General features: G+C 39.2%; 1 protein-coding gene across 3 annotated transcripts in view; it reads right to left on the reverse strand.

The window, feature by feature from the left end:
• ncam2a (neural cell adhesion molecule 2a) overlaps window positions 1-24,764 on the reverse strand; it is a 342,808-nt gene extending 318,044 nt beyond the window's left edge. For 2 of the 3 annotated variants that reach the window (XM_088074600.1, XM_088074601.1), the window contains exon 1: window positions 24,556-24,764. In XM_088074600.1, the coding sequence (XP_087930726.1) occupies window positions 24,556-24,607 (52 nt within the window). In that variant the 5' untranslated portion in view covers window positions 24,608-24,764. The remainder of the gene's footprint in view (window positions 1-24,555) is intronic. The other variant, XM_088074602.1, reaches the window with a different exon arrangement.
• Window positions 24,765-27,992: the final 3,228 nt, after the last annotated feature.

Raw genomic sequence — 27,992 nt, forward strand, 5'->3', positions numbered from 1 at the left:
GCTGGATTAAACAGCTCTAACATGTAGATGGCAGGCGGTCAGTGAGTGCATACATAAATCTTCACCGACTTTCCTTTCTTGCACAATAACTGAGGACACTGAGATTAAATAAGACCTTTGAGTTCACACTTGCATTTAAGGTTTTCGACAAAATGTTCACATGCTTAAATGGTCAAAAAGCACATTATATTTCTCATACTGTATGAGTGTGAGAAAGTATGAGTATGTATGAATGACTGTAAAGGTGGAGCAGCACTTTGTACCATAGAAATGTACAAAAATCACAAAAAAACCCAAATAACAGCCTTTAAATACAATCAAACATGTTAGAGAAGGAATATGATCCAAAATCGTGGAGAAATTAACAACATCAGCAACCAAGATTGCATGTTTCCCTGACATTAGCATGTAGCTACATGTAGCAGCGTAAAATATGCAAACACTTACAATAGAATGCCTGGAAGAGATGTGCGAAGAAAGAAAATTGTAAGATTGTAAAAAAAAAAAACAACTGTATTTCAGGTAGAAAAACGATCTAAAAACCATGTGGGATTAATTTTATGTCCCAATAGAAAGTCTAACTTTTTTGTGTTTGCTGTGTGTATTTGTGGATTTTATCAACTCACAGAGAGCCTGCTGACAACCTCAGTAAAATTGATGTAACAACCATTTTAATCGTTTTTAAAAATAACAAATTTCCCAGTGCTTAAAATTACTTAGAACTTAGATTAGACTTCTCCTTTTTTATCTTTTTTCCAACATAATACATTTGAGTTTTGGATGGTTGGCAACACAAAACAAGCAAACAATTATCTACTAAACAAATAATCAGTCCATAATGAAAATCATTGTTATTGCAGCTCAACCACAACAGCCACCCACAAACACTGACGGCAAGGTCATTATACTCAGCCTCATCCTCCCTCATAATGTGAGACACACTACACACAGCACACCCAGTGTGCACATATGCACACTGTCACACACCCTGAGCTCTAACTGGCCCCCACTGAGGTTCATATGGAGTGGTGCCATGTCTTCTGGCAGCTCCCGGCACAATAACCCAGTCAGTAGATTAGCAGCGATAGCATCACCGGCCCCGCACACAGCAAACAATGGCCACTCTCTCTGCCCCACACACTGACGCAGGGCCATTTCGCATGACTCTCACTTGTGTCAAACGGGCAAATATGTGTTTGTTTACTCACACAATCACACGGTGTCGAGTCCTGTGGTCAAAGCACATGGATCGCTCAAAGAGATTTTTCCAAGAATTTCCAACCCTTCACACCTCCCGATTTACAAACTTTCAATTTCTTTACCAGCTGAGTCTGGCTCTTAGAAGAGAAAGAGTTCAGGAGGTGAGAGTTCGATGTCGTGGCATGCTTCTTCAACAGCCAGCAGCAGGTAAAATAGCAATACAAGATAGGTGTCAAAACGGAGGCGAGAGTGAAATATAAAGTGACTTACAGCTCCGGCTGAGGTGGGAGCTGCTGATTTCTCCCTGTTGCTCAGATGTCAAGTTGCTTTGTGGAGGTTCACGCTGAGACGGGCATCGCACCGCCCGTTAAACGCACACCAATGCTGTCAGATAGTGGAAACGAATCACACTATACATGCTTTCTCTGGGATTGTCAACAAATTGTTTCTTAATGAACTTGAGCTGATCATACTTTCAAAAATCTAGGAATGCCTTGTTAAAATTAATCATAACTATTAGATTTATTTCTTATTTAAATTGTTAAGTTTGCTCACATTTTAGTGAAGTAACGCAATGAACAGCTTAAAGAAATGAACCCTTTTTTTTCCAACGGTGCATGACATGGAGTGATGATTAAATCTTTAGTAAATTCAATGAGAAAATTATATATTATATAATTATTATTATTATTAATTATTATATAATTATATTTTGTTTCATTTTGTTTTGGGGGTTGTTTTTTTTTAGTTTTTAGGTAACTATCTTTTTTACTAATTTCTTGTTAATTTATGGGTCATTTGTTTTCATGTTGCTCATCTTCTTTCTTTTTTTTGAAAAAAGAAAGAAAACAATTTGTCCAAGTTTTCAAAAGGTTTATGTCACTCGTCATTTTTAATTTTTCACATAATGAAGTAAATACAACAAAATATTAAATAAACCTTACAAATAGATATAAATTAAACATGACATAAGAATAATTGTAAGAATAATGATAGTTTTGGTGGGACCAATTTGTCAGATTTTACAGTGTAGTTTGCGCTGCAGGGATACAAAGGACTGATGAAAGTCTGACATGTATTCAGATGTTTACATCCTACAGAGCTCGGTGGTACGTGTTGCTCAGCTGACCTCACTTGGCACTCATTTTTATTCCTCACAGATTTTCTACAACTTCTCCCAAAAACAGCGGGGGAGCTCCACAGCCCTGTGTATACAGGAAAGCTGCCGCAGATGGCTGAGCATGTTGAGCGGCGGGCAACACGGAGTGCATCTCCCTCCCTCTGCGCTTCTGATGGACTATCGGGGCCTTCTCATGATCACTTACTGAAGTAGGAATCCCACCAAGAGATTATGATTGGACTATAATCGCCGGCTAGCTGCGAGCTCCTGATTTTGATTCAGTGCTTGAACCTTCGCCTCCACTTATCTGATTTTCTTGTCATCGCAGGGACACGCGTCGCATGGCTGAACATTAAATTAAAACTTTTGCAATTATCTCTACATTTCATGCAGGGCGCCAGGCCTAATATGAGACATGGGGGTTCCGGGAAATCTTAAATGTGTGTGTGAGTGTGTGTGTGTGTGTGTGTGTGTGTGTGTGTGTGTGTGTGATTTACCCTGCCTTGCATGAATGTGTGTATGTTGTTTTGCATATAGTTTTGCTGATGCAGGCAGATACGGGCACTGCATCTTCACTCAACGCTCCGAGCCCTGAGCTAGGAAGGGGCAAAACCCAAAACAGCGGAAATCAAAGAGTAAGCAAAATCCTGAAATAAATACAAACAAACACAGCCGCAATCTCTCCCCCTTATAACTCATTTTGCACTTCAGCAGCAAGAATCTGATTTACACACACATAGTCAGGCTTCACAGCGGGGTGACCTATGAGCTTCACATCAGCTCATATCCTCTGTCGCTAAGATGCTCAGGTGGCAAAGCTCCGAGTCACGTTGTCCGAATCTATAACAGCGAAAAAGACTCCCATTAAACAACCTTGGAGTGACACAGCATCCGCCGGAGCCTGGGCCATGCGTCACGCCGAGCGCCACACGCTTCATCACAGCAAACTCCTCACAACCCTGGAGTGTGCTGCCTCGCCACATAACAAATGGTTTTGTTTGGGAGGCAGTGCACCCCCTTGGATACTGTAGCGACTTTCTGTTTCCTGTTTTCTCAGGTTATACAAGTGAGCGGTGGTTATGTAAGTGCTGTGCTAAAAGCGGGGCGAAGCAGGAGTGCCACACACACCCACCTACAGGAAAAAAAAATGATAAGGGGAGCAGTGGCACTCAGGGGAGCGGTGTTTGGGGGGAAAATAATCCCTGGTACGTGGTTAGGTAACAGTCTTTACAAGTGTCCTGTGTTAAAGAAAGAGCAGAGCACAAAGTAAGGCCTCCATATTTCATACAGGGTTCACAAACCTTCTCAAAACATCAAATTCAAGGACTTTTCAATGACTTTCCAGGCCCATTTCCCTCAAATTCAAGGACCAAACAGCAACATTTGAGACACAGATCAAGCTTGATTACTGTTAACTTACAGAGTGCCATTGTTTGTGATGCTCCAGCAGTATGGCACGTCAAAGCTGCTTTAATTGATTTAATCTTTAAAGGTACACTGTGCTGGATATTCCTTAAAAACAATGAATACACTCATTCAGAAGTAATCCCTTTCAATCATTACTAGTGAGCAACTAGAAGTGTGGTGGTGTATTTATCTGCAGAGACTGTATTTTCTTCTTATTTTCGGTGCTTGATGAGCATGTGACCCCGAGGTTGGAATTATATAAAAAGGTAGCAACAAAATGACTGTAAGCAGCAGGCATCCAAGGGATATAGCGCAGAAGAAACGCAAATGTAGCAAGGACGCCAAACAACAGTACATCTGGCACCGTGACAACCAAGGACTTTTTTTCAAGCAAAAATAACCAGGAGCTCCTAACGCCCAGCTGGGAGCGCTTGAGAGCGCAACAGGAGGTACAGTGTTTTTTCAGCTGAGACGCTTCGGTTGTGTCTGGGTGCTTTGACACGGATTATCCACGGAAGTAAAAATGTTGGCGCAAGGTAGAGTACCTGCTCTGGATTAAAGGAAGGCTGAAGCATGCAGCGAGAAAGGATGGGCCCATCGGTCTGTGCGGGCTCATGAGAGTAAAATATATTAATATATACAGCATATTAACATATTTCTTCTCCATAGATGTTGTCAACACTTGTACATATAAGATGTGACAGTTGGTCTTCATGATATTCGTCCCACCTGCCTTGTGACTGAGCAACTGGTTAAAATGTGACAGTGACGAGTGCAGTGATTTACCCAAAGTTAAAGATTCTTCAATTCCTGGTGCCAAATGGGCAACACTTGTTGCAGCATCATGTAATGTTGCAGCATCATGTAATGTTGCAGCATCATGTAATGTTGCTACCATTACTAGCATAGCATAAATACGCTGGGATCCCATTGCAAAGACATAAAAAAAACAAACAATTCAATTCAGTTCATTTCAATTTAAACAACTTTTTAAACCCACTAGGGGCAATTAGTAAAGAGCAGCATGTTAAGACAACAAAACAAATACACATTCACAAGCATGAATCACTATTACAACCGGGCAAGTGCAACTTTTAATGACTTTTTCCACTAAAATTCACACTTTCGGGGATTTTTTAAGGACCTGTGGGAACCCTTTTTGAATATCTAGCCCTCCTATCTGTCTGTAGGGGACATATAATGATTCCAGTGTAAAAACAAACATTTTTCTCACCAACTCAGTGTTGACTTAAGCAATAATTGTGGTTTTGAAAAGATGATTCTTTCTCTTTTCTTGGGATTTCTTGACAACACCTCGGGTGGAAGGAGCAGAGCACGGTGATCAGTATTCATAAAGCTAACAGACACTCATTCTTGGGAGGAGGAGGAGGATCAAAATGAAAGAGAGAAGCAAAATTGTTTGCAACACTCTGAGACAATAGATCAATAGGGGCAGCCTGCAGTGTGGTGGAGAGTTGTTACACTGAACTGTAGCTCTCTGCCAAACAACACGGCAAAAACTTCAAAGTGGTAACACTAAAACATCCCTTTTTCTTTTTATGTCACATAACAGAAATAAATTGTGATGATTTTAGGTGGAACGTCGAGAAAAGGTGGAGAAATAATTCACTTTAAATAATGTTAATAAATGCTTTTGGTGATGTTTTCTTAAATTCATGGACTGTTTTATTTGGAAGGTTCATTATTTTATCCCCACAGATAAACGGCCAGATGTAGACATTGAGATCTTTGAAGCACAGCTACATTGGACTAAAGGCAGGTGTATTTTTAAGCAAAATAAAACATCAACAGTCAATATCAGATTTTGAAGTCAGGCCCTCCGAATCAAAGAGAAAGTTCTTCTGATTTGACTGTTTCCCATCGCTCAGGATTCACACTGCGAAGAGCTCATTATAGAAGAGGCAACTTCTCCTCTGAGAGTTAACTCAACAGACCAGAGAGAAGCAACACCTGTGTTTTAAATGAGGAGATTTTTTTCTTCTTTTTTTATGTCACCATTACTCTCTCCAATTGTTTGGAGGCATTTTTGGAAATTTAGGATTTTATTCAAAGAGAGATACAATTATGTGGGTTAATGGACTGATTAAGAGCCAAGATTTCAACTAAATTCAAATTTCTGGCAAAATTGTTTCTCAATTCTCATCCTTTAGACAGACTTCCTGCACATTTTTGCCAGTAATCAGCTTGGATTTTGAGTTTTTCCAGATGTCATCAACTACGGGTAGACCAATATTGTTTTTCCAGGGCCGATACCAATACTGATTATTATTAGTCAATGACACCGATAACCAATATTTTTGCCCTCCAAGCAATCGTGTTATTTAGTCCTGGATATTCAGTTAAATCTATGGCCACATCTATCTCTGGACTGTTGTCCTCTATAACGCTTTGCTAGTTGCGGCCTGAATTCTGCTCAGAACATCCGTCACACTGGATTTAACATCGTCTATGTGTTTTGCATTGTGAGTGGCAAAAAAGAATCTCTGAAATTTGATATCAGCAAATATCCAGACTGAGACGCATCTGTAGAAATACAATTGCAATCACAATTTGGAAAATTCCAACAGAGTCAGCAGAGCCATCTGCAAGGTTTTTGCTGTTCAGACTTTCAAAAATTGATCTGCATACGATGAATATGCCAGAATATGCCAGAAAACTTTGGGCTTGCAGTTTCAGCAATGACTAAAAGTCTACAGCATGCTTATGTCAGCATACTAACCTACTCAAAATAACAATGCCAACAAGCTGATCTGCAGCCAGTGTAACGTTTGCTACATTCACAATGTTAGCTTAGTATGTTAGCATGCTAACATTTGCTAATTAACACTAAACACAAAGTACAGCTGAGACTGAAAAGACTGGTATGAGATTTGCAGGTCCAGGTAAAATCTGGTCAACATTTGACCTGCTGGAGATGCTTAAGGAAAAGTCAAGGAATCACCAAAGTTTCTGGAAATCATTCTGAAGAAAACATGAATATCTGTACTACATTTCATGGCAATTCATTGGGTGGTTGATGGTTGATGAGTCCGGAGGCATCCATAAAGCCATGCTGCTGGCTTAAAATGACAAAAATGTCCACTAATATCTACATTTGATTCAGAAATAAAGACTGATACCAGTATTTACACAAAAATATTCACATGAAGTGATTTCAACCCAAGTCTGATCTCCATAATGATTAACACATCTTTAAAATGTCTTCTGAAGACCCTGAAACATGCAACGCAATAAGAAAAAATACTTAAATACTCCAATTTGAATATTTCTTAAAACCACCATTGTGCAAATTGTTTAACTCAGACAAAAAGATGATTTGGTTATTTTCTCTAAATATATATTTGTATATGATGTTGTGCCACGAGCAAATATTTGTCGCCAGTTTCTTATTAAGTCGACTTTGTGACAAAATGTGAATCAGTACTGTATGTTTTTGTGTCCAGTGAGTTGAGTGATTAGTCATTGTGTTAATCCTCGCTCTGAGGCGCGCTGCTGTGAGAGAGTTGGTTGCTGTGTCTAATCTCAGGCATTGCGAGGATAATGATAAGAGTAAAGCGGGCCTCAGGGGCGCACCACTCTCCACGTTTGTCACTAAGAATTTTACGCTGTCGTCAAATGAGTGCGAGAGGGGGGAAAAAAATGCAGAAATGTCAAGATGCGCCTTGAAATTTGTAGGCCAACAAATCAGGGCAGCGAGATGAAATTGTTTTCTCTGGATTCTTTTGTGGAACTTTTTAAATATTATAAATTTTAGGGTGGACCAAAGGGGCCACAGGATGCATGACACACTTTGAGAGGATAAAAAGGAGACAATGAGTTGTGGTAATTGAAGCAGGATGAGCGTGGGCAAAGCTTTGCCCTGGAGTTTCAAGGAGGGAGGTGCGAAGGTGGGGGAGCATCGGGCTGTTACAATCACACAGGTTATTTGGGGACTCTTGGGGGAGCGGAGGGGGACCTCAGTGAACTCCTCATTTCTGTGGGGCTTTATGTACCGTGACGGTTCCAAATGAAACTCCCCGATCATGTGGGAGTGCTCTATTAATTTGTGGCTCAGGCCGCCTCCTTGGGGAGAGAGCTGCCACAGCCAGTCCTGCATCCCCCCTCCTCCCTTTGCAGCTTCCAGCAAAAGCTCCTTGTTGCTTATTGACTGAGGAGCTGCATTGCAATGTTTCTCCACGTCCGTGGCTCTGGCTTTCGCCTCAAGTGCCGAGACGATCTATCATTTCTTTGGTCGCCTGCTCCAGAGTCGGCAGGATGGATGAAAAGCAGCGTGAAATAAAAGTAATCTTGGTTCTCGGAGCAATATACAGGCTTTAGCTAGCTGGAATACACTCTGTTCCTACAATACGGCGCGCTCTGAGAAATCTAATCTGGTTCTGTTACAAAGTCCTGAAAGTGCTGTTGAAGTATAACCACAACAACAGAAATTTCAAGCTAACAAGACAGAACTGGTGGAGTTTTATGGGTTGCCAACAAGGGACGAAAACAAAACTTCAAAATCAATCCTCCGAAATAAAGACTAAGAAAGAAGAAAGAAGCAAAAACAGTGATACTAATTTGAGCTTTGACTAGTGTAATCATATCACAAAGGGCTGTACCAAATAAATGAAATTTGAAATTACTGAATTCTAAATCAACTTTCATTATTATACTAATTGTAGAATATATTCTAGTTGTGACTGCGTAGGATTGTTTCTGACTCGTGATCCAACTTTTTGCAGTACCTCAAGATAGAGTCCAAAAGTCCAAATTTATTATAAAAAGATAAACAACATGGTTATATCCAACAAAATGTTCTGCTTTAATCCAAATTTCTCTGCATTTAATATAGGAGTGTGTGCCCTCAGCCATTGAATGCTGCTACCCTCACTCAAGAATTAATGTTGAGAAATCTGTTTTATTGACGATTTTATGCTGTCATTGACCGCAAGACCTTAACAAAATCACAAAGCAAAAAGCATCGAGAAAAGGCATTTCTGGCAATGAGCCACAGTGTTACAGGCCACATGAAAGCCTGTGTTGTGGCTCTTAAACTTTATTTGCTAGAAAAGTTTGAACTCATTTTGACCGGATCATCTGCAGGTTCATGCCATGCTTGGTTTGTTATGATCCACTAAAGTTTGGCCGATACAAGAGGAAAACAAGCTCTGTTTTGTCATCTTCACTGTCATCTTTATGTTCACTGTAAGGGAGCCTGAGGGACAATTCCACCAGGCGCAGCTGCACCACATGAATTGTCCAGCATAGATCTGCACTGCTGAGTTTTTTCATGCAACTGCCGTTGCTAATATTAGGCATGTTTCTAGTGTATATTTTCCTAAAGAATATTGTTTCAATGAATTTGCTAACTTTTATTCTGTGAGTTGCCATCATGTTTTGTAGGATAATAGTGTGCAATGTTGATAATGCATGGTTCAAAAAGAAACCCATTTCAGCATCATTTAAAATGTGACTCATGATTTCAAATGGCTCTTACAATATATGATTTTTTTTACACCAACGTTTCCCCTTATAAATTAAATTTGGCTCAAATTTGACTTTACTCTCTTGCCTTTTAAGAAAAGGCACTGGACAAGTATACCTTTATTTTTCTGGAGTCTCATGTTTGACATCATGGACACATCAGAAAATAGGATGCAGGCAAGTGAAACTATTACTGTCATTACTTCTTTTTCACTGTATATCTCTAACTGACTAAGTCTCTATTTCAAACTCGGTGCCAAAAATGCTCAAGTGCTTCTTGGATGGAGATGCATGGAATTGGTGGCGGTTTATCTTTGCATAAGGCCACAAAAGGGGCTAAATTTAGCACTTCCAATTGGATGTCGTATTCCCATAACTTTAAATCAAAGGTGGAGCCAATAAACACACACAGCTACTGCAGAGTAATTTGTTCCAGAAATGAATACCAATTGTGACCTTTCCCACTGAAGATAAAAGTCAGGTGTTAGCGGGTGTTTTTTGGGTTTTTTTTGTGCAGTGGGAAAGGAGCATAAGAAAGGCACACAGAGGTAGGCAGGTACCAATGTTAATGGAGCGATCTAGCAGCAACTACGCATTAAAGAATGTTGATTTTGTAAGAAATAAAAGAGAAACACCTAACTTGTTTCATCTAAAAAATCACTTCATTCAAACTAAGAATTTTGTTCAAGGAGGGCGTCCTAAATAATGGCAGACATTCAAAGCATCATTCAAAACCCTCAAAAGAAGCTAAGACTGTAAAAAAATAAATAAATGATATAGTAAAAATGTTATATAATTGGTACAGTTTTAATGTCATATACTCAGAGTTGCTGTTTCCTGGATGCTGATATCGTGTTTTGGTCTTTTTAGTGCTGATGATCATCAGAATCTATCAACAACAACCTGCCGGCTACAAAGGCATAACACGTGAACACAGGAGATCACAAGGCTCTCTCAAGACTGAAGCCCTCAAGCATATACATTCACATGAAAGCATGACCAACACTGGCACCATCCCTGCAAAGCATCCTTGTTTACTTCTTCCAACATCACTCATTACCTTGTTCTACCCTTAAATACACATAAAATACATGAACCTGGTCCATCTGGTGACAGACAACAGATATATGTGGGTTTGACTCATGCAGGAAGTGTGTGTGGAGATCACTGTGATCAGCTCTCTTGTGCACCAACAGCAAAAGAAAAACAAGTTTTTAGTAGGTAGGACAGTGAAGTCTATCCAAAAATATCCACAGCCAGTCCCTCGTGTGGGACCGTCTGATTTCAAAGGCTAAAAAAGGACTGGGACTGACACGTGAAGAAAACTTATTGCACCTGAAGTGCCAGCGCGTCAGAAAAAATCCGATCTAAGTAAAGATAAGACGGGTTCTTTAATTATTGAGAAACCCTTTGTGTATTCCCAGGGAGGCTCGCGTCCTTGGGAACTCTATGAAAGGTGGGCGGGAACACAACAATCCCCACAGTGCCCACTTTGGGAGTCTGCCCGCGAGGAATGATGGTAAAGTTGTGCAGACATACAAAGTAATTAAAAACACGCCTACAGTTTGCCTGGCGCACCTTATGAGTGCTTGCAAGACGATCATTACTACTTTGAGAGATAATAACACGCTTGACGGAACAACCCTGAAACAGCTTTGCTTGAGAAATTCCTCACGAAGGCATAAAATCCATCGGTGTGAACAACTATATGGAGCAGCGGAACAATCCAAGGGAAATAACCAGAGGTGGAAGACGTATTCAGGTCTTTTACCTAAGTAGAAGTACTAATACCACTTTGTAAAAATACTCTGTTATGAGTAAAAGTCCTAAACTGAAAACATTACTTAAGTAAACTTAAGTATAATAAGGAAAATGTACTTAAAATATGAAAAGCAAAAGTATCCAATGCCGACAAATCTTTAAAAACAAACAACAAAAAGAGTACACCCCAAAAAAACTCACTCAAAAAAAACAAAGAACCCCCCAAATTATAAAAAAAGGGGAAAAAAACATTAAAAAATCCAAATTATAAAAAACAGAAAGAAGAAATAGAAGAAAACTGTTAATAATAAAACCTGAAAATTACAAACACTGAAAATAATAACCCTCCCAACTCAAAATAATCTAAAAACATAAAAAATAAACGTGTATCACAACAGTTTTCTGTGAATCATCTGATCGACTGTTGAAGCTACCTATATTAACCATTTGGTAGTTTTATTTATAACATAACATCAACTCCTCATGTTTTTAATGCAAAAATCTTAATTTGTAAAGTAACTAAAGCTGTCAGATAAATGTAGTGAATTAAAATGTATTATATGTATTTCCCTCTGAAATGCAATGAGGTAAAAGTATAATATAGCACGACAATAAAATACTCAAGTACAAGTACCTCGAGTTCATACTTAAGTACTTGATTAAATGTACTTAGTTACATTCCACAACTGCAAATAACATATCTTGAAAAGCTTCCCACGTCGGGGAGAGCTGGGCATCTTCCCCCCACAGATGCTGATGATGAGACTCGTGTGGGAGGACCGCAGAACAGAGCGAGCACATGAAAAGAGGACGGAAATGAAAGGGGGGAGAAGAAGAAGGGGAGTCAAACGAGAAGAGATAGAAACAAAAATAAGCCGGGGCCCACATTGCATTAGGAGATTCCTTTTGAAGATTGCCTGGCATGGAGAGGCAATCAGGAGAGCAGAGACTGTTTGGCCTCACTGCGAGCTATTCTGCTGCGCCGCGACCACGTCTCAAGTGTCCGTCCCCCTCCCCCTAACCCTCCTTCTCCTCCTCCTCCTCCCCCCCCCCTCTCTCTCATCTATCACTCACTCTCTCATCTATTCCTCATCAAGCACTGCCTCCCATAAACAAGGATATTGGCCACCGGGCAAGAAATCTGAGAAGACGGATCCCTTTTCAAGATGGTCTCTGCATCATTTCCGAGCAGAACCAATCCCGCAAGTACGCTGGTGCCATCTTTAAGTGCCACTGGGAGGGGGTTAACCAAGGATACGGCCTCCACGTTGGAGCCGATGTGCCAGGCGCTCTTTAGGACCCCATTGTGAGGTGTGATTGGCAGCCACGTTGATCTCCTCAGGCGGGTCAGCGACGGGACCACATAGCTATTCACTCGAGAGTCCATCAATCACAATTTGGCTTAATTAACCAGCAGGAATGACAAGCCAAGGGCCCCACTGTCTGAATGGATGGATACAAGGAAATATGATAGATACAATACAACACAATACAGCGCGGGATAATTTAATACCGTAAAGCCCAGAGGAAAACTCAAGACTGCAAGGCCAGCAGAGAAAAGAATACAAAGCTGCCAAAGAAGAGGCCGCCTCACAACACTCAGTTAACTAACACAGTGTCGTTTTCAGCGTCATTTTACCCTGATTGTAGAGTGCCATTGATGCTGCTGATGTTATTATCTGAGCTTTGAAAAGGGTTCTTCTGGTGGCCAGGGGGTACAAGATGCTGACCGTGTCCTCATGACTTCTACAGTTATAGAGTGGCCAGAAAACGTCATCATCCCTCCTCTATTAATTCATTTCCTGTGACCTTCAAAAGTAAAAAAAAAAAAAAAACAGGGATCACATCTACAGCTTGAAAAAAAAATCAACAATCCTTGTGTTTAAAGAACTATGAATCGTGTTTTTATAGACGAGATTACCTCGAAGTGCTTTAAAAAGTACATTTGAACATTCAAATGAAATTCTGTGATCACTGGGGAAAATCCAGCTGCTGAGGGGGATCCTGTGATGTGATCTAAAGCTCCAAAACAAGCGACTAAATGAACATTGTGGTCAGACTGTTTTGTCAGCTGCTGTTTTGAAAGTGAAAACTGAACTGAGCATCTCAACCTTAAGGCCAACATGGCCGAGAAGACAAACTCAGACTCTAAAATTCAATCAACTCCATTAATTCAGGAAGACTGTGCAATACAATCAAGAGCTCCAGAACCAGCCCAGCAGCCAGATGAAAGGCTCGGCATTGAACGTTTCTGCATATGTCATATCAAAATGTATAAAGTGGCGTAGTATACTAGTAGTAGTAGTTTACTAATATTTTGCTGCATTTACACCTGGGATAGCACAAAAAGCAGTTGTTTTCACTGAGACACTGCTTCATTTTCAGCAGAATTGTGCCGAGAAAAGCTGCAATTTTTTACAGAAAAATCACTGATCCTGGCATGATAGCGCCTCCAAAAGCATTTGTTTTTTTCCAGAAATCACACCGTTTTCTGCCGGGATAGTGCCACAAAAAATGTTTTTGTTTATTTTACCAACTCATCGGTGCATTTCCTGTTGAGATAGTGCCATAAAAATCGGTTATTATTGACAGGGACATCGCTGCCCCTCCTGTCCAGACATCGCCACGAAAAGTAGTTGTGTTTTACCAAAACATTGCTGCATTTTCTGCATGAATAGTGCTACTAAAACAGGGCATTTTAAGCCAAAACTAGTATTTTTCCTAACCATAACCAAGTGATTCACCGCAGCATTGTCAAAACATAAAGAAAAAGTTTCAAAATATCAACTACATGATTACATACAAATGTTACATATCTGTGGATTGCAAAAATGTACAATGCAAACATTTATTCTGGCAACTGGGTTGCCAGAAAAGCTACTATATTGACCTCACAAGGCAATTGTTTGTTTTTTTATAACCAAATGTCTAAACACACACATCCATACAAAAAAATGCTTGAATAAACTTTTGTACAGTTTATAACAATATAAAACAGGAACTCTCCCATAAAATAGTAAATAAACCTAATGCAAAACTCAGACATTCAATGCTGGTTTTTGGTACTTGACAGTTTTTAAAACTCTGGGTTCAATAGCCAGCCCTACAAACTTTAAGACTCCAAGTCTTCTTCCTCACACTAAATTGCTTTTTTTTTCCAGCACAAGGTTTTCAGTCAGGCTCACAATCACATTTAGGATTGCTTAGTAAAAGGCCACTCCCTGGCTCGTCTCATCACATTGATAGGTGAGTCCAAAAGCCTGAACCACTCTCTCATTAGTGTCTGCTAGCCAGCACAGATACAATTAGCATTAGTTCCTTTCTCAATCACTGTGATGGACCGTGCAGACATTTCGGCAGCCCGTGTGGGCGAGCACTAACTAATGCTCCATCGACTCGGAGGCCCACATCCAGCAGAAGGAAGTTGGGAAATATTGTTCTTTGGCTGTCAATAGATGGCTCCTCTTCATTATCTGTGTCTCAGAGTAAGCACATTCACCTGTCTGTTCATCTGTCATCCAGCCACCACTTCCTGTCACCCGTCCGTGTCCATCTTACTGCCTTCTGAGGACAAATTTCATCCGTCAGTGCGTTGGTAGCCCTCCACTACTGCTGCAGTGCATCAGACTGCTTTCATGAAAAAGCCCTTTTAATGATGAGTCATAAAAAGGTTTTATTATTTCTGTGTGTGCATCCGCTCTGCAACCTCTTACAGTAACAATTGCCGTATACCCAACCCAATTTTTCCAGCCCAATTTCAGCAAAGTTCTCCTGTACTTTTGGAAAACTTTGATTTTATTCTTAAAAGGTCATACTCAAGTTTTTGCATGTTTAACCCTTTGAAGTAAACTGATCTGAGCTTGATGTCTTTCATAAACATGGGAAGAAGGCAGTGAGCAACAAAATAAGAAATGACCCAAAAGAACAAGAAAGTATCTGAAAACTGCAAAAAGAAAAATAATTTTTAAAAAAAGTAAAATAAATAAATAATAATAATAGTAACAATAATACAAGAAAATATGACAAGGAAATTACCTGGAAAAAGGGCTTTAAAAATGTGTGATAATTCTGTGAAAAAATTTTAAATATGTAATTATGATTTTAAAAAAAAACGTTTCCCCAGCATTTCAAGATGTTGAAATGCTAAACATTCATACTGCATTGTGTCTGTGACACAGGGAGCGATTCTTAAGATTGGTATGTCATTGCTTGTCTTTTAAAAGCTAGTATAAATGCACATAACATAATAAACAAAGTGTTTTCTTTCTTTTTTTACATGAGCCAAAACCGCTGCTTTTGCCAAAGAATGAATACAGTTGAATGAATAAATGAATCAGAATATTAGAATATATCAGGAAGTTACAGGTGAATGAGCTCAGAGTTCTGACAAACAACATTCACACATCATAACAGAATATATGTACATATACCTGTCATGATGACTACTTCTACTGGAAGATATATTGTCCCAGATACAATATCCAGGGCTCTCAGGGGCCCAGTGGTAAGCAGGGTTAAACAATGGGCATGAGTGGAAGTTGAGGAGCTGTTGGCCCCATAACTGCACATACGGGACACCACTGATGTCTGAGAATGGAGTCATGGTAATATATGAGGAAAAATGGATAGAAAAAAAATTGCAAATAGTCCATATTCAACACAAAACCAATATTCTCTGTCGACTGTACCACAAAAATATTGTCAAAAAAACGGTAAATCAACTGTCATTTTTGAAAACTAAAGTTACAATTTTGCTGCAATTAAGTAATTACTGTAATTTTCAGACTAGTTTATGCCACTGACATAACAATAAGGTAAAGTAAGGTAAGGTAATTTAAGGTAAGGTAAGGTAAGGTAATTTAAGGTGAGGTAATTTGAAGATACTGTGAATGGCAGCATTTATGGTTGCCTCAATCAAACTCTGAGAGTATAAAAGAAATCGATACCAAGCTTGTGTTCATGCAAGTTTCCTCACATCACATTTAACACGTCTGATAGCTCACCCTACGAACCTAGACAAAACATGAATATCTACTTTCAAACTATATTCTTGAATGAATGACAAAATACAGAAAAAAGTATTTCATTATTGATTTCAAGAATAGACATTGGCAACACATTAAGCGCATAGTTTTCCATGTCAGCATAAACGGAACATTTTGCTTTCAAATATTCGGTAAAAACTAAACAAACAAAACAAAAAAATCTCATTTCTTTAGTCTGTGAACAACAGTAATCGGTAGCAAATGTGACATCAGCCATAACTGTCGTTGCCATTGTATGACAACATTTTGTCAACAAGTGAGAGTATTGCTGTTATCATAATATGATTCTTTTCTTATCATGTTAAAAATGATTCCTGTAGTATAATGAACAATATGATATGACACAATCTTCCTATGAACTCTAAAAGGCTACAAATTTTAATTTTTTTGCCTCAAAAATATTTTTAAAAATCCTATGAGACGATGGGTTACGTCACCAGCTCTACATCACTGTTTTTTAAAGCCTAACCGCAACAACAGACAGTCTGCAACAATTTAATTTACTTTATGTCTGCATTATGTCATAGAAAACGTCCTCTACAATTCATATTGCGCATATGATTTACGTCAGCCCACTGTAAAGAAACCTCAAGGCTTCACTCAGTGCAGTTATTAATACGGCCTAAGTGGGTCAGCAGAAACTGGAGTGGTCCTGAATCTCTCCTGCCATTTCCCTGATCCCTCTGTTCTTCATTTAATCATGCCTGCCGGTGCCCAAACCCAAAAGTAAGCCCCGGACCAACAGTGCTGCGTCCCATGAGAGCATCAGACTGTGAGCTGCGCGTGAAAAAGGTGCAGAAATAAAGTGACTTCCCCTCCGTCCATCTGTCAGTCAGCCAGTGTGCCCACTGATTCTGTTGTCACCCTGGCATCCCGGCTCTGCCTATTAGCCTGCTAGTTAGATTGGCATTTAGACTGGCAGCACACATATACACAGGAGCCAAAGGGTGTCCTGCTTGGCGAGCACCAGACTGATGTAAAACAGTAGACAAACCCACAAGAGCGCACAGCAACATGCAGCAGCTGCCTCCTCCAATCACGTCACTCTGGCCTAATTTGATTCCATCTCGACAGGATTCAATTACATTTTATTAATTTTGGCACAGTGCGACTCCATAGAGTTTGATTCAATCTCTAGCAATGCAATTTAACTAGATGCAATCAGATTCACTTGAATTGAATGAATTTTTAAATATAATCTCTTCTTCCCTCTGTATAAATCCTCTCACTGCACGCTCTATCCTTCCCAATTCCCCCTTTTTGGGATTCAGAATATAGAATATAATGAGCCACGCCAAACTCTTCCTACAAGAGGACCCCGACTGCTTAGTGTATCTACATTTTCTTGGCTTCTGGTTGGGAGAGACTCCCCGAGGAGAACATTAGTCACTTCCAGGATAATAATTGGTAATTTGAGTGAAAATAGACCGAGGTTGGCAGAGGGCATTATTGAACATGCTGCTGTTTTTGCTCCACACAGCACAAAATAACTGAAGGTTTTTCAAAAACCAAATGCCAAATGCTCACCGACTGGAGCCTTTTTACTTGGGAATGTCACCGCTCTTCTCGGCACGTCTGCGATAGTATTGCCTGAGTCACTCAAAAGCCAAACATGTGTCATTAAGCACAATGCATCTTTAAATAAGTATGAATATATTTGCAACACAGTTCTGTTAATCCCTGATACTAATCCTGTTAACTGAGCTGAGAGACGATGTCTGCACAGCTTGTACACACAGCCTCCTGAGCTACCCTTGAGCAAGGCAGTTTGTTTCTGTCAAGGTACTGCTCTGTTACTGACCGCTCAACTTCATCAAGTACGTCCATGGATTGATTATGAGACAACGGTCGATTTTTGTTGGTGTTTTATGTCTCTTTGTAGTCATCTATGTATCTTTGTAGTAGTTTTATGTCTTTCTCGAGGCATTTTATGTCTCCTTGCAGTCATTTAATTTCTTTGTAGTCATTTTAAGTCTCTTAGTAGGCGCTTCATCTCTTTTATATTTGTTTAATGTCCCATTTGAAGTTATTTTGTGTCTCCTTGTAGTTACTTTATTTTTAGTCATGTTGTGTCTCTTTGTAGTCCTTTTATATCTTTGTAGTCATTATGTGTCTCTTTGTAGATGTTTTGTGTCTCTTTGTATCTTTTGTAGCCTTTGAAGGTAATATGTCTCTTTGCAATTGTTGTATGTCTCTTTGTATTATTTTGTGTCTCTCTGTAGTCATTTCATACCTCTTTTTTAAGGTGTTTTATGCCTAATTGTATAGTTGTGTTCTTTCTCTTTGCAGTCATTCAGTGTCTTTGTAGACATTTTTGTCTTTTTAAAGTTATTTTGGCTCCTTAAAGTCATTTTGTCTGAGCTGTTTTGTCTCATTGTGGTCATTTTGTGTCTCTTTGTAGTTGTTTCTCCCCTTGTGGCCATTTTTTGTGACATTGTAGGCATTATGTGTCTCCTTTAAGTGATTTTTTGGTAGTTCGCTGTCTCTTTGAGGTCTCTATAGTCACTCAGTGTCTCTTTGCAGGTTTTCTGTGTCACTGTAAACATTTTGTGTCTATTTGTGGATGTTTTGAGTCTCTTTAAAGGCATTATGTCTCCCTTTTGTGTCCCTTTACATTCATTTTTGTCTCTTAAAAGTCTCTTTGCTGCCTTTTTAAGTCTCTCTGTGTCTCCTCACAGTTCTTTGTTTGTTCCTTTGGGGTCATTTTATGTCTCTTTGCAGCCATTCAATTAACTCTCAAACAAGAAACACTATTAGTCACTTCAAACAGAGACTGTAGTCTAGATATGCAGCGATCCATCTGTGGTCATACACTGATGTTTCGGTTATTTATATACATAAATATACATTAATTTCCTGGAGCTGCTGAAACTTGGCATTTGGTCAAAGTTTGAGTCACACGGTGTACTCTTTCATAATTTAGTAGTTCCAGAGTCTTTGAGTTTGGAAATAGACTGGAACATATTTAGGTAGGAGTTAACAAAATATGTTGTATCACAAAAAGACTGCTCATTTCCTTTTGGTCTTTTTCTGCCATTTTATTCTCAGCAAGCTGACAACAACCGTGCAGCACGGCACAGACGCTTGGCAATGCTTTCCTCATGCATCCAGGTGTTGAGAATACAACACTCCTGCTGTCTTATATACGGTGTACAAATTCAAAGCTAAGGCCTGAGCGCTAAAGGGCACACACGAGAAATCAAAAGCTTGCAGGCAAATAAACAGCATATCCATAACACCGAGATTGCCCTTTGTACAATTCAGAGGCCTGCTGACTCCAGTCGTTCCTTAAATTGATTTCTCATATGCGGCTGCCTCGGGGGGGCGATTCCATTTTCATATATACACTGGCTTTCTATACGTATGCTCTCCGTCCTAGTCTATTAATCAAATAATGCAATCAATTTTACCTTGCAGGACTACGACACAGGCCATTTCTTTTGTGAACAGCTTTGCATGTCTTTAATGGGAGTTTGTGACCGGTGTTGCATGATGTTAAGAACTGTTGCAGTGTCAAGTTATCAGCACGGGAAGAGATATGAGCAGAAACATTTAGAGCACAGATTTTGCATGAAAAAAGGTTCCCCACTGTAAAATCTGACAAGTTGATCTTAATTTAAGAAATCCGATTGACTTGAAAAGGTAAGTAAATATTACTATTCTTACATTATTTTTACTTTGCATCTATCAATAAGGTTTACTTGAAACTTTGTTGTATTTACTTTATTTTGTGAAGTCAACTCAGAAACGACGGGTGAAATTAACTTTTCATTTCTCACTGATAGCAGCTTAATCAAACCAAGTTAGTCTGACGTAACTCAACAACTGTTTACTCTGTAGTATTTAGGAAACTGATTGTGTTTGATGAATAAAGTAAGTTCAACACAAAATTATCGGTTTGCAGGATTATTGCAAGAAAATATTCTGAGCATCTTGAGACAAGATCATTGTTAGAATGAAACCACCTTGAAGCAACTGCTTCAATTAGTAATGCATAAATGTCATTTATGTTAAGATTTTGTTTTTTTTTAAAAATCACATTAGATTAACACTACTGCTTGGAAATCAAGTTGCAAAAAGTCAACACATTTATCTGTTACTGACTTAATCATTTGACGTTTATATATATATAAATATATATATATATATATATATATATATATAGAGGGAGAGAGAGAGAGAGAGATAGATATATATATTTACTTATTTATTTGTTCATTTATTATGTTTCTAATATTTGTTTTTTATTTTAAGTAACAATGCTGTTTGGGTTTGCGTTGTTTTATCACAAATATCAACACTCATCAACCTTCAGTCAACTTGCAAAATACATAAACCTGTTCAGTTAAGTGCAACTGACTTTGTTTACTTAAAAATTTAAATTGTTAGAACAAGTTAAATTCACTTGTCAAATTTAGGGTGCAACACAACATTAAGTAAATACTACTAAAGTTTAAGTCAACTAAAGAATTACGTATTACATATACATAAATTAAACTTTTATTTGCTTACCTTTAATCAAGGCAAACAATTTTCTATTTTTATTAAAGTTGGATCAGCTTGTGAGTTTACCATACTGAAGGACTAGTGGTGTGAATTTCTGAAAACAGAAAAATCTGCACGTCCCTTATAAATATTCACGCTGTGATTCATTTTTTTGTAGATTCAATACAGCGTGTATGTGCGGGTAAGTGTGTATGCTCGCTCATGTGAGCATGTACACAAACCAGAGCTACAAGATATAAGCAAACCTCGTGCTTAAGCCGCGGCTCAGGGTGCGATGAGAGACACTTAAGCACAGGGGCATAAATCTTTTAAACCCTGAGCCACTGACATTTCCCCCCAGAGATACAGCAAAATATCTTAATTACGCCACTTAACATCACATCGGCAAGTCCCGGGTGAGCCCAAGCAAGCATATAATTCATTGTACGAAGCATCAGTAAAAGCCAAATACATAAACCTTCAAGGATGCATACTCAATGCAGGGTAGACGGTGAGCTGGGACTTCAAAAGCAAATGTTTTCCTTCAGGAGCCAAGGGGAGGGTGAGGGGAGGATATCTGCGGAGTTAGAGCCGGGCACCTCGCTGACTCCTGTCAGAAACTCAACCTGCCGTCGTGAATTGGCGAAAGCCAGTAAAATCCTGGTTCTAGTTCTTGCACTGGTGGTTCGGTGTCTGCTCCAAGGCCCCAACAGTGATAAAAGACTGATGAGTTGAACAGCTCCTACCCTTCATCTCAGAGCTTGTTATTCACATTACAGCAGGTTCCCTGCATCGTCTAATAGGTCAATTTGCGCGGACTTTGCTATCATGAAAAAGCATGATACGAATGTAAATTGGTTGGTAGGGTGATGTAATTCCACTGCAACAAAGGGAAAGTAACAAAGCAATGAATATTCCAGTTAAGGCTTAAGAACAGTATAGTCTCTTTGTTTTACCTCAGAGGGATTAACAGTAATAATAAATGAAAACACAGCGCTCCGAATGTATCATCCTCCTCATCCTCCACTTTATCAGAACAGAAGTTTCTAGCAGTCTTTTTGATTGAAATGCCAATAGTCCTTCCAAATGTTGAGGATAATCAAACTATGTGTGAAAATCTTTATATTGAGGGTTTGATGTAGGCACAGATGTTGACAGTCAGCTCTGCCAAATAAGGGCTACATTTGAGTCTTGTGTCTGTTTCGCAAGTCTTGGTAGTGCTTTTTGTGGGTGACGTTAAATAGCGAGTGGCTGCAAGTCACTCATGAGGGATGAGGACATCAACTCACCAGCCTGTGAACTCTCTTCCTGCCAACTTTTAGCTATCTGGATGCCACCAAAGATCCACAGCAGGAACAGGACAGCACCTCATATTCCCACCGTCACACCAGCCATTATTCACTGCAAACGCCGCCTCTCCTTCTCTCAACAAAATCCTCTGTTCTGTCACATCGCAACATCGTACAGCAGCTACTATCGATGAAGAAAAAGCCACTAAGAGGCTCAGCGGACTTGTAACTGTGACTCTTTCAAAGAAAATCATGCCAAAGTCCAGAGATGCTGTTTGCGGTGGCTATTAACAAAAGACTGGCAACTGGAATAACTGAAGCAAATGGGACGAAACGTGATTCCAACAGTCCATGAACTGGTAAATAATGTGTAAAAACTACCCCTCTGTGTGTGAACAAAACAATGTGTGCAGCCCAAACAAACAATAAACAACAGAGGTTAAACCACATAGTGACTCCTCTGTAGAGAAAAAGAGTCACCTGGTTAAATGACACTGTTTAGGATTCAGCCAAAGGATATTACAGTTCCTGAAACTGATGAGGTGCAGAGGTTGTCCACTTGAATTTCCAACATCTGTACAAAAGTTAGCTGCGAGCTAATTAGGTCAAAGTTTTCAAATGTAAACATCAATAAACACCAAGGAAAAAAATGTAGAGGAATGGACACCAGCTGAACTAGCATGCTGCGAGCCAATGTACCAAATTTCACATTTTTTCCATAACTTTTCAAGGACCCATAATAGTAACTTTTTGTCCAGTGTCTTTCAAACATATCAGATTCAAAGATAATTTCAACAAGCTGACATACATGTAGGGAGATACAGAACACAGGGAGAAAATGAAGAAACATACATGACGAAATATCACACAGACAAATATTAAAGCTACATACACAACTACAGAATGTCTTTGCCAATATGATACTGTACGTGGAAGATTATCTATGGAAGATTACTATAATATTTTCATGACACTCAACAAACTAGCATGACTTTTCCCAAACTTTCAATGATTTTTCCTAATGCCATGACTTTTCCATGCCTGGAAATTGTGATTTCATGACTCCACAATCAGAAACTATGGATTTCTAGAACCATCCAGACACTTTCTAGACATGTGGTGTCTTCTTGAAGTCATGTTTGACTTTCCAACAAGAAATTTGCTACTGTTTTCATGCCACAAAACATGCCGCCAAAACAAACACATTAATCCGTGTGGGCTCCCATTTGACGCAATTTGGTCTCAAAAATCTCCACATGGCATAATTTCTCCTAGTTTTTACTTTATATCGCATGCAACTTTCCTCTGTACAAGTGTTAAAATTATACATTCCTCATGTCAGAGGGACCTGCTATTAAAATTCATAGCCATTCTACAGCTCCTCAAACAGAAGTTATGTACAGCATACTAAAGTATAGCAAACATTTATATAAGACTCTCCATTTTTGCTTTGAAGACAATTATAACCCCCCTCAGAGACCCCTTTAACCCCCACTTTAACACATACTCCCTTGAAGGACTCGAGTAAAGCAGTCTGAGATGTAACACAACCAGTGGCTTCACTCTTGGCACCACTTTGCAGCGCTCTACCCCCACCTGCCGTTGTGCGCCAGGAACCCAGTGTGGCCACACTGCAAAAAATGTCCATCTAAATAAAAAGAAAATTTAAAAAAAAAAACTCCCCTTTTTTGTTTTCTTTTAACAAGTTGAGAAATGTCACCAAGGGTAAAATATAAGAATGCAAATTAACTCGTAGTATCGAAAAAGAAACATTAAATGCGTGCATACTGGCAAGAAAGGAGATAAAATAATCTCATCCTCCAAGCAAATCTTTATTTCGCTTCAAGAAATGGATTATTGCTGAATCTGAAGCTACAGGAGTTGGGTATTTTTCGCAGTGCACGCCCGCGGTGACACGGCGACGCGCTTCACTGACCACTTACATACACAAGAAAAAAAGGGGGGGGCACAGGCGACTCTGCATTCAATCAGTGCTTTTTAGCACCACTCACTCAGGTTACATCTTTATTCCCCCTCTGCGCGTACAATCACACACACACATGCGGGCGCGCGCACACACAGAAGCATCGCCCCTCCAGACCAGGTGCGCCATGCAACCCAATTAACGCTCAAGTGTCACTCTGCTGTCACTAATGCGGCTCATATTTTCAAACTTTCCGAGCCATTCCAGACTGTGAGACCGCATCACGGGCCCGGTGTTATCACCCACCGCCTGCGCGCGAGACGCAGACTCACCGTGCAACCTACAGTATCATTATACAGTGAAGTGGACTTGAGAGTAAAGCAAGAAAGGCGGTGGTCATATGATTCACAATGAAGTTGGGAGACATCATCCATTTTTACGATCTTTGCAAATAAGATTCATGCACCTAAACTACGCAGCGCCCTAAAGGCTTCTCATAAAGATAAGAAATAACTAAACAACCATGGTAAACCATGCAAATATATGGAGATAACAGTTTGTGTCCGGGGAGTACAGAGTGTGTACCTCAACAGCTCACCCACCCTAAAAAAAGGACCCCATCATAATCCCCCTTTTCAGTAAGAAAGCATTCTGGCCCCTGCAAGACGTGCTTCAACTACAAAATAACGTCCAGTTAAACAATCCAGCCCTCTCTCTCTCAAACACTCTCACTCTATCTCTCTCTGCCTCTCTGCCTGCTGCAGATCACGATAGCAAACACAACTTGTCCACAAAGTCACCAAGCTCGAGGGTTTCACACACACACGCAGGAGTCCCTACCTTGGCTGCCGCAGACGAGCACCCCGAGGAGATGGACGAGTTTGAGCATCATTTTCGGGCACGTTTCGGGCTGCCGGATGCTGCTTTGAGCTGCTGTAAAAATCGACAAGGGCGACACACACGCTCGGCTCCGTTCATCCGCCGTCTTGGGCTCCGCTGGCGACTGATCTGTCTCAGCTCCTTCCTTCCCTTCCTTCCTATACGCGCGCTCCCGCTCCGACGCTCGTTCACCGCGCGTTGCTCTGCGCTGAGGAGACCCCCCCTCCGAGCATCACTTCTCTCCAACCTCACTGCTGGGAGCTGTTGATGAAAAGTAGACAAGAAGCCAAAAATGTTTATGTTTTTCAAGACTTTATTAGGTTTATTCAAAACATGTTGTAAAGTTGGGAGGAGAGGATTTTAAGGAAAAGAAAATATCTCCAGAAATACAGTTGCCTTTTAGCAGGGGTGTAGCCAATATTTGTAGGTCCCTCCCAGCTGTGGGCCCCTAGAATCCACCACCTTTAGTTTAAGTAAGAAAGTAAGAAAAATATCTCTCCCATGTGAATAATACAGATAATGTGGGGTCAACTTTCCCCTTGACCCCTCTCATGCTGTTCTCAGACACCTCTCATAAGTATTTAAACCTCTGAACCCTATGCAAAATGGTTTTATTTCTTTCCAAAAAATCTAAATAAATAAATAAAAAAGAAGCAATGAGAAAATTGCAAATTCCAAATTGCAAAAAAATAAAAATAAAAAAAATAGCACATTTACATTTTACATTGATTTTATATTATCTTTTCAAATTTTAGTTGTTTTTTTTACTCGCCTTTATCTTTCCTTTTTTATATAATATTCACGTAATTTTTTTTCACTAACTTCTTGCTAATTTTGGATCATCTCTCCCCAAGCTGCTCAGTGCCTCCTTCCCATGTTTTTGAAAGAAATCAAGCCAATTTGCCCAGGATTCAAATGGTTAAATCAACAGGTCTCATGCAAGAGGTGTTATTCTATACAAAATTTCTCATCCTTTTATTCTAAGATGTTTGCTCATAAAAGAGTTCCAATTCAAATTACCAAAACTCTTTTAACTAAACAAATGTGTCAAAAATTGCTTAAAAGACGATATCTCTAAAAACAAAATCATATCTCTAGAAAAACAGTTGCTGGTTAGCAGAGGCGTCGCCAATGTATGTGGGTCCCTCCCAGCTGTGGACCCCGAGAATGAGATTTGACTATTAGCATAATCTCTGTCCCTAAAATTGCCCTACAAGGCTAACATTTTCATCATTTATGGGCAAGCTTTATTCCTAAAAATATTACCAAAGAGTGAAAATAAAGATCTCAAAACTAACAAGTTTGTTAATCGAGTGCTCCAGGAGTGAATCCTTAAACCTGGTCATGAGTTAGCATTTTTGTACTCAGTGTTTTTTTGTTTGTTTTTTTGTTTTTTAAATGGCTTGAGAATAATGTGTGTAATAAACACAAGCTTAAGAGTTACTTTTGGCTTGAAGAAATTGTTTTTTTCACAATTTTTAGACATTTTAAGGTACTAAACAATTATTCTTGAAAATGATCGGCACTCTAATCGCTGATGAATATAAACATTAGTTGCAGCCCGATTTGTCAATAACAAATACAAAACAGTGTCATTGGCTGTTTTTCATTAGTGAGGTTTTGCTAAGGTGCCAAAACAGCTTTCATTATGTACGGCTGTGGCTATTTGTCGCGACCGCTACACCAGGTGTTTTTGCAAACCATCACTGCAGTACAAACGAAAGATGATCAATTATTCATTATTAGGGCTCAATTCAGGATAACATTAGATGATCATTAACAGGGAGATGAAGGCTCAGATGTAAATAAAAATTATGAAATCCATCCCTTATAAATAATTTAAAATCAAATTTATAAATGTGCCTTTGACCAACATTTTTACTGAACGCTTTTTCAACTAGAAGAATAAAATCACAATTTCAGCTTATATTTAATCTCCTCCTAATCACATCACCTGCAGATATTTCAGCTAAAAACATGCACATGCCTGGTCTAAAGTATGCTTGAGGTGTGCACATGGTGGTGGTTTATGTGTGGGAAAAGGCATATGCAGAATGTTTGTTTTTCCCCGGTGTTTCTGACATGTTCTGGCCTAATTCTGTCCTTTAATCACAGCACTCTCACCCAGACATTTAATAAAATGCACAATAGTTGAATTGTAGTTAAGTTAATGTAGTACTATCAAATTTTGAAATTTTGACCTTTAATTACAACTCCCATCGGTATCATTTTTTTTTTATCTGAACACAGTAGCGCAACATCCCTCCAAATGTTGTCGAAACTTAAGCCTTTTTGTCACAGATGTCATTTTAAAATTAAACATAACCTTTAATGCCTCCAAAGGCCAGAGCAGTGTGCTGAAATGTGTCAAAAGTTATATTAAAAATGACCATGTACTGTAGCAGTACTTTCCTGTCAGATTTTATAAACATGATTTTCTGCAGTTGAAAAACTTTGATAAATCGTCTGTATGTTGCCTTTCTTGCACCAAACAGGAGATAAATAAAGTTATATATCTGTATTTACCGCTATAACTACATATATTTCTTAGTTGCTGGTGGAGACCAAATCAGAAATTAAAGGAGAGTAATTAGACTTCATTTATAAGGGGGCTAGAAGCAATACTCCAAAAGAACATGAATGTTTTTTGATATCTGCTGTATGTGTTAATGGGCAACTTTTTGCTAACATGTTCTCCATATAAACCTGTATGTCAGTGTGTTTAAGTTTGTTTGTGTTTCCTACCCCTAAGTGGCTAAAAAATGCACTAATGCACATTCAAAAATCTATTATTCCTTCAAGTTTTGTCCAAGTCGGATTGGTATCTTAAAAATCATTTGTACGCTATTCAGTGCAATTCTGCTGTCTCAAGTTATATCTTAAGACACGCCTTCCAAATGTAATTTTTAACTTCGGAAGAGGCAAGAAAACATCCTGGAGAGAACACAGAACAACACAGGCAAACTATAATACTCAAATATCCATCTCCACTTCATATGTATAACTATTTTAGCATGTAATGACTTTCTGGCATTGAATGAAAACAGAGCAAACTCCCTGGCATTGCATCAAGGTGTCATGAGGAACTGAAAAAAAATCAAAAATCAATCCTGAACTTTTAATTTGTTAAGCAAAAAATCAATAGAAAGGAAATAATGATATCAAGCTCAACTTCACGAAGAGTGGTTAGAAGAGTCTTTGTAGGTATTTTATTACACCTGCTCAGAAATATCACCACACAGGCTCCTGCAGCAGCTGGAAGACATATCCACCACCATTTATTCTGGGCTTATCCAAAGTCAGTATTTTTTGGTGTGAGATTTATACAAAATCAGTGACTATATTTGGGACAATACATATATTTTTTTTTGTTGGCTTCTACTTTCAACATTACAAAT

Source organism: Plectropomus leopardus, chromosome 24 (assembly GCF_026936395.1).
Source record: "Plectropomus leopardus strain MGB_pleo_1.0 chromosome 24, ASM2693639v1, whole genome shotgun sequence".
Lineage (NCBI taxonomy): Eukaryota > Metazoa > Chordata > Actinopteri > Perciformes > Serranidae > Plectropomus > Plectropomus leopardus.